Source organism: Plectropomus leopardus, chromosome 13, assembly GCF_008729295.1.
Source record: "Plectropomus leopardus isolate mb chromosome 13, YSFRI_Pleo_2.0, whole genome shotgun sequence".
NCBI lineage: Eukaryota > Metazoa > Chordata > Actinopteri > Perciformes > Serranidae > Plectropomus > Plectropomus leopardus.
This window is the reverse complement of record NC_056475.1, coordinates 31843215-31856196: the sequence shown is the minus strand read 5'-3', so window position 1 is coordinate 31856196 and position 12982 is coordinate 31843215. Positions and strand designations below refer to the sequence as shown.

Genomic DNA, 12982 nt, shown 5'->3' with positions numbered 1-12982 from the left:
GGTCACCATCCAGAGCTCATGACCATAGGTGAGGGTCAAAGGATAGATGGACTGGTAAATTGAGAGCTTTGCCTTCTGACTCAGCTCCCTCTTCACCATTCGGTCCGACGCAACTCCAGCATCACTGCGGATGCTGCAACAAGAGTGAGGGTAGAATGGAGCGCTCAAAATAAATTATGCCATTTTCCCTGGTGGACAGCTAGTTTGCAATTGGAGACAAGAGAGAAGATTTGTTTTTGGGTGCATGTAGAGCACACCCCCTGGATACCCAGAGTTGGAATCTAGAAACACAAACTAAAATAGCTCATAGGTCTTCAAAGCACCACTGACATCACCGGTTCATGGAAATACAGCAGGTTTTGAAGCAGCCCCCAGAAACACAAAGAACACTATAAAAATATTTTGCTTAATGTCACACTGTACCCCAAACCTGAATAGAAGAAGTTAATGTTGAAAAATGGCGAAATTCTCTTTGAAGGAATTATTGCATGGTGTCTTCCCCATGATTTCCAGATTTCATGCCTCATACAGAGCTTTACATACACATTGTGAAAAACTTACTGACCTGACTGTGGTTACTTGATAGCTGTGGATTCAGGAGAGGCTTCCCTTGGCCTCCTGTAAGGATTATGGGAATAACCTCCAGAGTGTACAGCAGCATGTAAAAAAGAACCAGGTAAGTGTAAAAGATTACGGTCGCTATGCTTAGCTGAGATGTGATGTAACGCGGCTCAGTCTGGAACTTTAACTGTGATTGGTCCTTCAGACACTCCAGAGGGAGCTGACAGGGCGACGGGCTCGTGTCGAAGAGGTTCTGGACCGGGCGGGGATCATTGCTTCGCTGAGGACTCCTGAGGTGGAGTTTGTGCGTGAAGGGGCGGGGCATGTGCGCCAGCTGTGGGAGGTTTTACAGCTGGAGACAGAGAGGAGGTGTGTGATGCTGGACGCCACGCTGCAGGCTCAGCAGTACTACAGCGAGGCAGCTAAAGTAGAGTCCTGGCTGTCAGGTCAGAAGCTCCATCTGGTTAATGAAGAAAAAGGCACGGTAAGGACAGCTCTGTCAACCAAACACGTATTTGTTGGCAAAAGTGTGAGAGTGAAACCTCTATCGTGATGTTATTGTGATATCTTCAGGACGAGGTGAGCACCCTGCAGTTGCTGAAGGCACACCTGGCTCTGGAGCAAACAGTGGAGACATATTCAGAGACAGTGGGCATGCTATCCCAGCAATGCCAGCGTCTACTGGAGCTTGGACACCCAGAAAGGTGTGTCCTGACCCACAGTCATATGTGCACTCACAAAGCAGCACATATAGCTCAAGAGAAGAGAAGTGGATTTTCATGTGTTTTGTCTACAGTGTTGGATAATATAAGGGTTACATCAATAGGCAGGTTTCCATTACTGATGCTAATGCCTATAGAAGTTTTTCTTTTTTTTTAAAGTGTTTCCTTTGCAGTTTTGTGAAATATGGCTTTATCAAGGTTTTTTTTCAAAATTTAGGTGTTTCCATTAGGCATATTTTATATTTGCATTTTCAATTTGCGCAATTTTAGGGTTAATGGAAACCCGCCTACTGTCAATGTTCATCTTGGTGGTGGCTGTAAAATAAAGTGTTTCTCTCAATATTCAACAGTGAGCAGATCACCAAGCAGCAGTCCCACATAGACCGACTGTATGTGTCTCTGAAGGACATGGTGGAGCACAGGAAGACCAAGCTGGAGCAGCAGTACTGGCTCTATCAGCTCAACAAGGAGGTGGAGGAGTTAGAGAAGTGGATCACTGAGCGAGAGACAGTGGCCAGTTCCACTGAGCTGGGCCAAGACCTCGAGGATGTCACGGTTAGTCAATCAACGCACTTTCAGTTGCTTCACTACACTGATACACCACAGACATATCCAACTTTTGACTAGTAAGAATCATTTCTGTGAGATATGGAAGTAAATGTGTTCCATCTGATTTTGAAAATAAAAAGTCACTGAATTTATAGCACTGAATATTTAATATTTTTATTTATTTTATTATTTATTTTTCATTTTCAGCTTTATATTTCAATGTTCACAAATAAAGAATCAGAAATGTAAAAAATTCAAATATTGTATATTCAAGTTACTCAGATCCGATAGGCCAGAATACCAGGTATAAAATGCAGAGTGAACCTCTGGGAACCCAAGGAAAAGCAGTCAATTCTAGATCAAGTCAAACCAACATCCAGCCAATCAACTTCTGCTCCATTGGTCACATGACAGCGATGCTGGGAGGCTGCGAACATTAGAAAATAAAGGTGAAAATGAATTTTTGAAAGTTTGAAAAATTGAATTCAGAAGCAAACAATTCAGATACATAATTCAGTGCATAAATATTCATTGCTAGAATTCAATTTTTTATATTTTATTTCAAAATGAGATGGAACAGATTACTTTCACAGTGAGAACACCATGAACCACAATCATGTACCCATCACATCACTTCATATATTAAATAAGAACAATGGCATACAACCGCATGTTTATGCTTCTGCGCTGGTGACAGCCACAGCCAGAGGCATTATATTTTTGGGTTGTCTGTCTGTCTAACTCTTGTGAACATGATATGTCACAAACACCTTGATGGTATTTTCTTCAATTTTGACACATTCACATGGACTAAAGGATGAACTGATTAGTGATTATTTGGTGATTGAAGGTCAAAGGTAGAGGTCACAGTGACCTCACAAAACATTTTGTGGCCGTAACTCAAGAATTCATACGCTAATTATACAAAATTTCACACAAATGTGGAATAGGATAAAATGATGAAGTGATGACATTTTATATTAAAAAGGTCAAAGATCAACTTCACTTTGACATCATAATGTTCTGCAAAAACACTTTTCTGTCCATTTTTTAATGTCATATCTGAACAGAAGCAGAGACATTTAGTCAGAAAAACTGTGTTAATTGTAGAGATCTTGTGTGCTTCTTTGGGGAAGATGTGTGTGAAGCATCCATGTTTTCACAGACATGGATGTGAATTGTCTTTTACTTGACAGGTGCACTGAGGCATAGAACTGTAAGGTGGTAATTCTAGTTCATTTAATTATTGAAACAAATACAACATAATCATAATCAACATAATCTTTAAAACATGTGGTCATCATTTTAGCTTTTTTGTAGCATTGCTTGTGTGGATATGACCATGGGAACACACCACTTTCTACTACACATAACTGAAATGCATACTAGAGGGCATTTACACTAAATTAGAGGCTAAGTGTGAAAGCAATAAACGAAAACAGTAAGATATTCTCATCATGCCAGATCATTGTTTTTATGGTTACAATGCTCTGAAATATCAATGTATTTACCTAGAATCTCCCCACAGCAAAAGCAGTCTCATAAACCAGATGTGAGAAAGAGAGGAACTGTGGGGTAGCAGAGCTCACAGGAGCAACTTCTGGGTCACAATCAGTCAGACAAATTAAATATGAAAATCAAGCTCAGCCCGTGGCCTGGTTTTTTCATTTCCTATTTTGATCTGAGCATAAAATCAAAAGTTGGGAAAATCAGAGTATCAAAAGAACAAATGAAACATGGAAAGATGCTGAGCTTCATATCTGTTTTGTTGTCATAGAATGTAGCTGATATGAATAAAACCAATACACAATTGAAATTCTTATTTATTTTTTTTACTGAAAGAACAGAGTAGACACTAAAGAGCAATAAACACACACAGCTACAAATGCATCAAATCAAATGAATCAAATCTACAGTTTATTAGTGAGAGGCTCGAGGCTCAGCTCGATCAAAACAGCAGATTATATTAAATCCATTTCACATAAAACACACTTGATTATTTGATTTGATTTCAATTATGTTGAACATGTTAAAAAAATAAAAATGATTATACAAACAAGTAGATACACATAGACAAAGAAAGTAACATTTACAGAGAATGAAAAACATAAAGCAAAAGTCATGGTCAAACACATGATGACTTGATTTACATATTGGAAAAGGAGTGAGAAGAAGTACAAACTTAATATATCCCACCCCTACTCTATAAGTTATTGGATTTTAATTAACCAGCCTTAATTAACAAACTTATTAATTTTAACCTATACTCTAATTAACTAAAAATATATGTATATACCCACAGACCCAAAACCAAATATATACTATTTTACAATATTATTTACAGGAAAAAAGAAGATGATAAACTATGAAAAAAAAAATTAAACAGTAGTAGCTGGTGATTGTTAGACCCCCTCGTCATCCCTGTGCCTCATGAAAATCATGTTTTTATACCTACACACGTGGATCCTTGTCTCCACTGAGATACATATATGGGGTTAAACAATGCCTGTTGATAGTGGAGCTTGGCTGATCTCTGGGTTAAATGACAGAAGAGTGAGGATGGGAGGAGGCATGCTCAGCAGAATGGAAAGCACCCAGTGTCTCAAAAAATAGTTCATATGAGCCTCACACAGGTTGGCTTGATTGCATGATTTAGTGCATTGTATCGAAGTTGGTTATTTCAAGTTCTCGTGTCTGGTGTCTGCAGCGTTGTGTGCTCTCTGTGTGTTGCAGGTTCTTCAGGAGAGATTCACCAAATTTTCCTCAGAGACAAACAGCATTGGCCAGCAGCGCATGGAGCAGGTGAACAAAATGGTCAACGAAATGATCGACTGCGGCCACTCAGACGCAGCCACCATCGCTGAGTGGAAGGACGGACTGAACGAGTCATGGGCAGACCTCCTGGAGCTGATGGAGACTCGCAGACAGATGCTGGCAGCATCGAACCAGCTGCACAAGTTCTTCACCGACTGCAAAGAGGTACAGTCAACAACACACATATCAGTTTGTGATTGAGGTGTGTTGCTCATTTCAGAGGTAGACAGTCTGGCCATGACATGCGGCTTCTATTTTTAAAGTGCTCGTGATAACGTTGCTGTCCTGTGTTATAGGTCTTGGCTCAGATTGCAGGGAAGACGAAGCAGCTGCCAGAGGTGAGGGCGTGCCAAGCCAACATCACCAATCCAGCCACCCTGCAGAGACTGATGCACTCTTTTGAACATGCCCTTCAGCTGCTGGTTGCACAGGCAAGTCATCTGATTCAGTCATCAGTCACACAGTGTGCTGCTCATGAGCACCAGGATGAGGGCGTACACATTTCACCAGACTTGTATTTTCTTTTTCTGTATGGCTGGTCACATCCATGGACTAATCCAGCCTGCAGGCTGTTTATGTACATATGAGCTTTAGTTTTAGAAGGTCGAAGGTAGATTTTATTAGTCATTTTTTTAAACAACGTTTAAAAATGAAATTAGATTCATCCTTGATCCTGCTATATCTTAGGAGTTGAAGGATGAGTTGATTAAAATCACTAACTACTATGAAGATTCCATTCGGTTTTATTATGCCATCTGTCCCATTTTCGTAAATGCGATATCTCAAAAACACGATGAAGGATTTTGTTTTGTTTTAGCACAAACGTTCACTTGGACTCAAGGATTAGATTTTGGTGGTCAAAGGTCAAGGTCAATGTGACCTCAAATTTGTCTCATTCTATTGAATGTAATATCTCAAGAAGGTCTTAAAGGGAGTTTCCTTAAAATTTGGCACTTGTCCACTTGGACTAAAGACTGTACTGACTAGAATTTGGTGATTGATGGTCAAAGATCAGATTTCATTGTGATCTCTAAAAACATGTTTTTGGCCAAAACTCAAGAATTTTTGTGTTAATTATGACAAAATTTCACACAATGCCTAATAGGATATAGTGCTAAAGTTCTCATATTTTCTATCCAAAAGGTCAAAGGTCAGCTTCACTGTGACATCGTAACATTCTGCAAAAACACTTCTCTTGTCATTACTCAGAGTCATATCTCAGGAACAGAAGGGGAGACATTTGGTCAGATATTGAATTACTGACACTAATTTTGAGTACCCATCTTGAAATTGCGCTGATTGTGTAAATCATTTTTTTTTTGTTTGTTTTTGTTTTTTTTTTTTTTTGTTTTTTTTTGGGGGGGGGGTCCCCTTTATTAGACAGGACAGATTTTGCATGGAAGGGAGAAAGAGAGGGAATGACATGAAGCAAAGGGCTATGGGCTGGAATTGAACCTGCGGTCACTGCACTGAGGACACAATTTTTGTACATGGGGTGTCCGCTCTACCAGTTGAGCTACTGGGCGCCCCTGTTGTAGAGATCTGTGCTGCTGGGGGAAGATGTGTGGGGAGCATCTATGTTTTACAGACATGGATGGTAACTGCAAGTGTAACCTGACCTGGTGCACAGAGACATACAACCATGTGGCGACAATTCTAGTTTGTTTTGTTCTACCAACAGTCATAAACCTTCATTGAATCATTTCCACTTATTATCTACAAACACAACCACACTAACTGCAGTCACTTCCTTCCTCCTGTGTGGGTGCAGGTGAGACAGCTGCAGGAGAACGCTGCCCAGCTGAGGACAATCTATGCTGGGGAGAAGGCTGAGGCCATCATGGTCAAAGAACAGGAAATAATGGAGGCCTGGAAGGCGCTGCTGAGCTCCTGTGAGGCCAGTCGCGTCCAGGTCACTTCAGTAACAGACAAGGTGCAGTTCTTCTCTGTGGTGCGTGAAAACCTGATGTGGATGGAAGGCATCATGGGCCAGATAGGATGGGATGAACCCAGGTGAGACATCTGCCGGCACCTTCATTCTGTGTTGACATGTATACAGCATGTGGTCCAGTTTCAGAGTTTCAGTGTTCAGTGAAGTCAGAGTCTGTGGTTGTGTGCAGTCCCTGTAGATAGGGTATCATTACTCAATAGTGTCAAATTAGGCTGCTGAGCCACCTTGACCTAAATTATTATGACATGTTATTACATGTTTATATGATGTAACTAAGGGCTGTACATTTTACACTATAATCACTGCCAGTATTTATTATTTTACCAGCCAGTTCTTCAGTGCTATAAAGCCACAGCACACCCTCTTGGCTGGAAATCTTTTAGCAGCTGTCGATGAATCAACATATGCAGGAACACACACATACACAGGCAGGCAATACAAACACTTGCAGACACACACACACACATAGGCAGGGACACACACACATATGCAGGGACACACACACATGGACAGGGACACATATATGCAGGGACACAAACATAGGCAGGGACACACACATAGGCTGGGACATACACACACATTGGCAAGGACACACACACATATATGCAGAGACACACACACATATGTAGGAACACACACACACACACACACACACATATGCACATACACATACACCCACACTGTGGGAGTGAGAAAAGATTTAGGGCTGAAATGTTTAGATGATTAACTGATAAGTCGACCAACAGAGATAAAAAAGCAACTTTGATAAGTGGTTCATCATTTTCAAGAAAAATGACAGAAATTCTCTCTCTTCTGCTTGACTTTGTCCTCTGTGACTGGGAACTAAAAATGTTTGTGTTTGCGGCTGATGTGTGGTGTAACAGAACAAGACATTTCAAGATATCACCTTGGACTTAAGGACTGGTAGATATTTTGTGCCATTTTACAGACCATTTACTCTGTGATATCTCAGTTAATTGGCTTGATTTCTTTCAAAAACATAGAAAGAAGGCAATAAGTAACTCAACGAGAAATTACCCAAATCCTCACAAGTAATTAGTAAAGAAAATAAATTGAATTTAGAAAAAAAAAACAACCAGAAAAATAAATACATAAAACGTAGGAAATTAGTATGAATTATTACTTTTTTCATGCAATTTCCTAAATAATAATAATAATATAATAATAATAATAATAATAATAATAATAAAATAATAATAATAATAATAATAATAATAATAATAATAATAAGATTAAGGTCACCTTTTTAAAACTTTTTGGGAATTTGAGAGACATTTCAGTCCAAGAAAGAAAGAAATCAAACCAGTTTGCTAAAGTTTCAAAGGTTTAATATTTGAACACTGAAGAAAAGCGATGCCAATCCAGGTTTCAAAGGGTTAATTAAGATAAGATCTGACAGATTAAACAATAATATAAATCATTACCTGCACCCCCTCTTCAGTCACTGCTTGGTCTAGTGCTTTTTTTTTTTAATTGATTATTTATTTTATACAATGTCAAAAAGTGAAAAATGCTCAGTCCAAGGTGATGGCTTCAAATGCCTTGTTTTGTTTAATCAACAGTTTGAAACACAACGATGTTGAATAATGTTTTCAGCACATAACAGCAAAAAGCAAATATTAGGGCTTGAAGGATGGAAGGTGTTGTACGTTTTGCAGATAGTACAAAGCAGACAATCTGGCAACACTATGATGAGTAGCACATGTAAAAGTAAAAATTCACCTTGCTAACATTTGTGAGCCTGAAACCAGTAAATGTTTGGCATTTTGTCTTCATAAATGGCCTAAATTCTTAATTGAATGCTAAAATCCTTAACCAGTTATTCTCTGGCAGTAGGCCATCATAGTGCCCAGAGACAGATCGATATAGGGAGTTTTGTGGTTTTTGTAGTTTTGTTTCATTATTATTATTAATACTACTAGGAGTCAACATATCTAGCAGAAGTTAACTCAGAGCAGATATCATCATCATCATCGTCATCAGACACTGACATTATATATATTGTGGTGAAAGCTACGTGGTGTATGGGCGTACATTATGTTTGGTGTTTATGCATGTTTGATTGTCGTCCTTGCTGGTGAAGATTTTACAACGTAGTATCAGATTTGCAGTCAGGTGCTTGAGAAGTTAAATTATTTGCAAAATGTGGCAGCTGCCTTTAACTTGGGCGATCAGCCAAAGACACCTTGCAGAACGGACATTGGCATTATATTTCAACCGGGTTTTTTGCTATGCTACAAAAGGCAACGCCATCAAATGTCTTATAATCATAAATGTAAATAACAAATTTCCCTTATTATTACTACTGGTTCTAGTATCATGGTATTCTGCAATTCTGCATGTGGTTTGTCTGAGTGGTGTTGCCATACAGCAGCAGAAGCTGCTGCTCAACTGCTACTCAACTGCTGTGGGTCCAACACACAACACTGTAATGTCCCAGTTTTATTACTTTCAAATGTGGAAAACTATCATATCATACGATTTTTAAACAGGCTATATCACTGTTTTTATTGGGGTTTTTAAAGTATCAATATGTCCTTCATAAAAAGCCATAGAAACATTTTTCAATAAAAAAGACTTCATGTGTGAACCCAAGTGCAGTCCTCACTCAGGTGCTCCCTGAAATGGCACTTTGAGAAGCCTAAAACCTCCTCTGGGGGCTTGGGTTGCAGTGGACGAGGAAAAACAGTGGACGCAGTAATTGTATGAGAATGGTGTGAACTGGTTCTGCTGCTGGTGCTACAGGAAAAGTCAGGGATCACCACATTCATTATTCATTATTATTCATCATTATTCATCATCATTCATCGTGTTAGGACTCAAACTGCAATTCAATACATAAACTAGCATGCAGCTAACATTTTACACTACAGGTAGATTGATTCCTTGACAGTATTTAGTGTTTAATTTAACCTGAATATTCTGATGTATTACTCCTCAGAGATTTGACAGCTCTAGAGGTGATGATGAAGCAACATCAGGAGCTGAAAGCCAAAATAGATGGACGCAGCAAGACCATACAGCAGTGTGCAGATCTGGGCAAGATCCTAATAGCAGCAGGCAACCCTGCATCAGAGGAGGTCAGGCATCAACAGGACAACACATTTAAATGACTGTAAAAATGGCACGAAAGGATACACAAAACTCAGAGAATTTCTTGATTAGTATGTTGCTTTGATAATGGTTACAATTTGTTCGTCACCACAGATAAAAGAGAAGCTGGACAGTCTTCTGGCTAAGCAGAAGGATCTTGTTGACAAATGGGACAAACACCAGGAGAAGTTACTGTGCAGTGAGTAACTCAGTAGAATAGCTCTCAACACAACACCGTGTTTAAACTTTAAATGTATTTTCCACTTTGTCCTTTTGTTATGGATCATGTATGAATCTTAGTGTTCTTCTTGTTTGTACAAACATGACACACTCACTCTGAACTAAGTAAATTATTAACAAGTATAATTCTTACTGAAGTGTTGGTAACTGTGTTGTTGGTCTGCTGTCACCTCCAGAGCAGGAAAAGTTACAGTTTGCCCAGGAGACGGTAAAGGCAGAAGCCTGGCTGAAGGCCAAGGAGCCGCTCATCACCTCCAGGGAGCCAGAGGGAGGACAGGCCCAAGCCCAAACAGATGAGGTTGAGCAACTCATCCTTCGTCACGAGGCCTTCCGCAAGGCTGCTGTAACCTGGAAAGAACGCTTCAGCTCTCTCCGCCAGCTTTCCGCAGTAAGCTTGACTGTAGATAAATGTTTAATCAGTTTGGTGGAGTCACAATTTAATGCTGCTACGGTTAAAAATGTGACCTTGGGATGTTGTGTTTGCTTAGCAGGCATGGGCGCATGCCATGAGTTTGCACTGATATGAGCTTAAATTTGTCTCATGACGTTTACTGCATGTGATGTACTTTTATTCACCCCCCCCCGCCCCCCGCCTCTCATGCTACATTGTTTAGTAGCCAATAAAAGACTGTTTGAAATGAGCAAATCATTCTAGATGAATTGTTGTACCTTTATTTTACTAGACCATCTTGCTTTTGATTTCTGGTTTTAATTGGGCTGATGTAGTGCTGTTAGTTATTTGCCAACTCTCTCTCCAGGCTGAGAAGAAAAAGGAGGAGGAGAAAAAGACAACCCCACTGTCCAGCCGAAGGATGTTCCCATTATCATGTCTGACTCCCAGTGTCCCCTCAACCAGTGCTACCTCATCTTTCTTGAGGCAGACGGTACAGGCACATATAGAACCCAAACCCTTACAGACCAGTCTGGATCTGGGTGCCACCCCTGCAACCCAAAGATTGTCCTCAACCTTAGCTGGCTACAATCCAGTTATAAATGGATCAGGCTACCACGCAGTGGAACAGCAATCCAGTGGGAAGTTGGTGAGCTCGTCATACCTCGGGATGAACCACCAGGCAGCCGTTGGTGGAAGTGACTCTGGTTTCTCAGCGCTGACCTCCCAGAGTGGTGGAGCAGACACCTCCACCTACCTTGGGATAAACAATCAAACTGCTGGCAGTGCAGAGAGCTCTGGGTACTTCGGACTGACCTCTGGATGTGGGGGTGGTACGCAAAACCATCAAGGTAGTGGCAGGCTAGGAAGTTCAGGTAACCTAGCTCAGCAGCCAAGTAGTGGAGGAATGGGAAGCCCTGGCTTTCTCCCTCAACAGAACTTCGGTAGTTCTGGATATTTGGCCCAACCACAAAATACAGGAAGTTCTGGATACTTGGGACATCAGCCTAATTTAGGGAGTACAGGATATCTGGCACAGCAGCCTAATATGGGGAGTACAGGATATCTGGCACAGCAGCCTAATATGGGTAGTACAGGATATCTGGCACAGCCGCCTAATATGGGGAGTACAGGATATCTGGCACAGCAGCCTAATATGGGGAGTTCTGGGTATTTGGCGCAGCAGCCTAGTATGGTGAGTTCTGGATACCTAGCACAGAATTATCCAAGCAGTGGGGGATTGGGAAGCTCAGGCTTTCTGGCACAAAATCACTACAGCAGTGGAAGTCTGGGCAGTTCTGGTTACCTGGCGCAGAGTGGTGGCATCATGGACCCTAAAATGGCATATGCATGGCAGCACCTGAAAGCTGATTTCATGCAGCCCAGGATCAACCACATCCACAAGGCTGTCAACCCCCTCCTAGAAGCTAGCAGAGTGCAGCGGGAACAGTTTGGGGACATCCCAATGGCAGACATGGTGGGGCCAGAGTCAGGACTGGAGCTTCTCCACGGGCGTCTCCAGAGGGATCCTCGTGGCAGCCGCTCTGATCCTCAGATGGACCATCTGAGGCGAGAGAGGGAGTACAAGCTGGGTAGACAGACCTCCAGCGAACAGGAGATCCAGGCCAGGCTGAACGAGCTGCCGCTGATTGTGCGTCAGGAGCGCTATCGAAGGCGCCTGGAGAGGCAGTCGTCCAGTGAGCAGGAGGGTAGCAGCAAGCAGAGGCTGCAGAGACAGGACTCCAGTGACCTGGAGGGCTCTGTTAAGGAGGGCTCTGACAAACGCTCAGGGTATGTGAATGAGTCATGCTGGTGTCAGTGAAAGTCAAGTTATCTTTATAAAATTTTTCTTTTTCAGATTGCCCAGTAAGCCCTGTCCAGCATGATCCTAATGATTTTTAAGGACACGTGATGATTTTTTTTTTCATGTCTGCTGTCACTGCAGGGACAAGAGACAACAGACCATGGCTGAGATTGTGGAACAGGTCCAGGAGAGAGAGGCAGCACATGTGAGTTAGTTTAAAGCTTATAACAAAAATGTTGTGTGTGTTCATTTCTTTTCGTGTGTCCTGGTGTCACATTCTCTGCTTTTTCCTACTCTCAGGCACGAGGAGAGTCTTATCGCCCTCCAAGCAGCCTCTCAGCACCCGTGACTCGTTTTGACGGACGTCCTCGTGCCAGAGACCGCCCCAAACCAAGAAGGAGGCCCCGTCCGAAAGAACCTGAGGAGACAAGACGCTCTCGTTCAGCTCCAGCTACTGGTGCCCCAACAACACCTCAGCCGCCTTCACACACTGCCCAAAACGAAGGTTTCCTCTACCGCAAAAAGGCCACCACCTCTGACCTTGAAGCTCAGCAGAGAAGCCCAAATAGGTACAACTACCACTGATAAAAATCATACAACAGACATAACTTACAATTCTTCATATGCTAAACACCATATCCTAATAGTAATTGCCCAATCATGGCTTAGGAACCTTAACTAGGTGCAGGCCTGTCATGTTCTGGATGTCTACTGGCCCCAAAGACTAAATATAAAGATGGACGACACGGCCCCACTTACCCCCACTATGCTTAAGTGGGGCTAAAAAATCAGAGATCCAGGCATTGCCATCTTGCGCTGGTAAAGTCATTTGGAGC

The 12982-nt window shown here is 41.7% G+C and overlaps 1 protein-coding gene across 1 annotated transcript in view; it reads left to right on the top strand.

The window, feature by feature from the left end:
- LOC121952144 (spectrin beta chain, non-erythrocytic 4-like) overlaps positions 1 to 12982 on the top strand; it is a 48532-nt gene that overhangs the window by 24601 nt on the left and 10949 nt on the right. The window contains exons 4-16 of the mRNA XM_042498655.1: positions 587 to 676; positions 767 to 1045; positions 1135 to 1265; positions 1634 to 1838; positions 4566 to 4811; positions 4943 to 5077; positions 6418 to 6659; positions 9560 to 9698; positions 9826 to 9910; positions 10128 to 10339; positions 10710 to 12133; positions 12288 to 12351; positions 12447 to 12715. Coding sequence (XP_042354589.1) covers positions 587 to 676; positions 767 to 1045; positions 1135 to 1265; positions 1634 to 1838; positions 4566 to 4811; positions 4943 to 5077; positions 6418 to 6659; positions 9560 to 9698; positions 9826 to 9910; positions 10128 to 10339; positions 10710 to 12133; positions 12288 to 12351; positions 12447 to 12715 — 3521 coding nt within the window. The remainder of the gene's footprint in view (positions 1 to 586; positions 677 to 766; positions 1046 to 1134; positions 1266 to 1633; positions 1839 to 4565; positions 4812 to 4942; positions 5078 to 6417; positions 6660 to 9559; positions 9699 to 9825; positions 9911 to 10127; positions 10340 to 10709; positions 12134 to 12287; positions 12352 to 12446; positions 12716 to 12982) is intronic.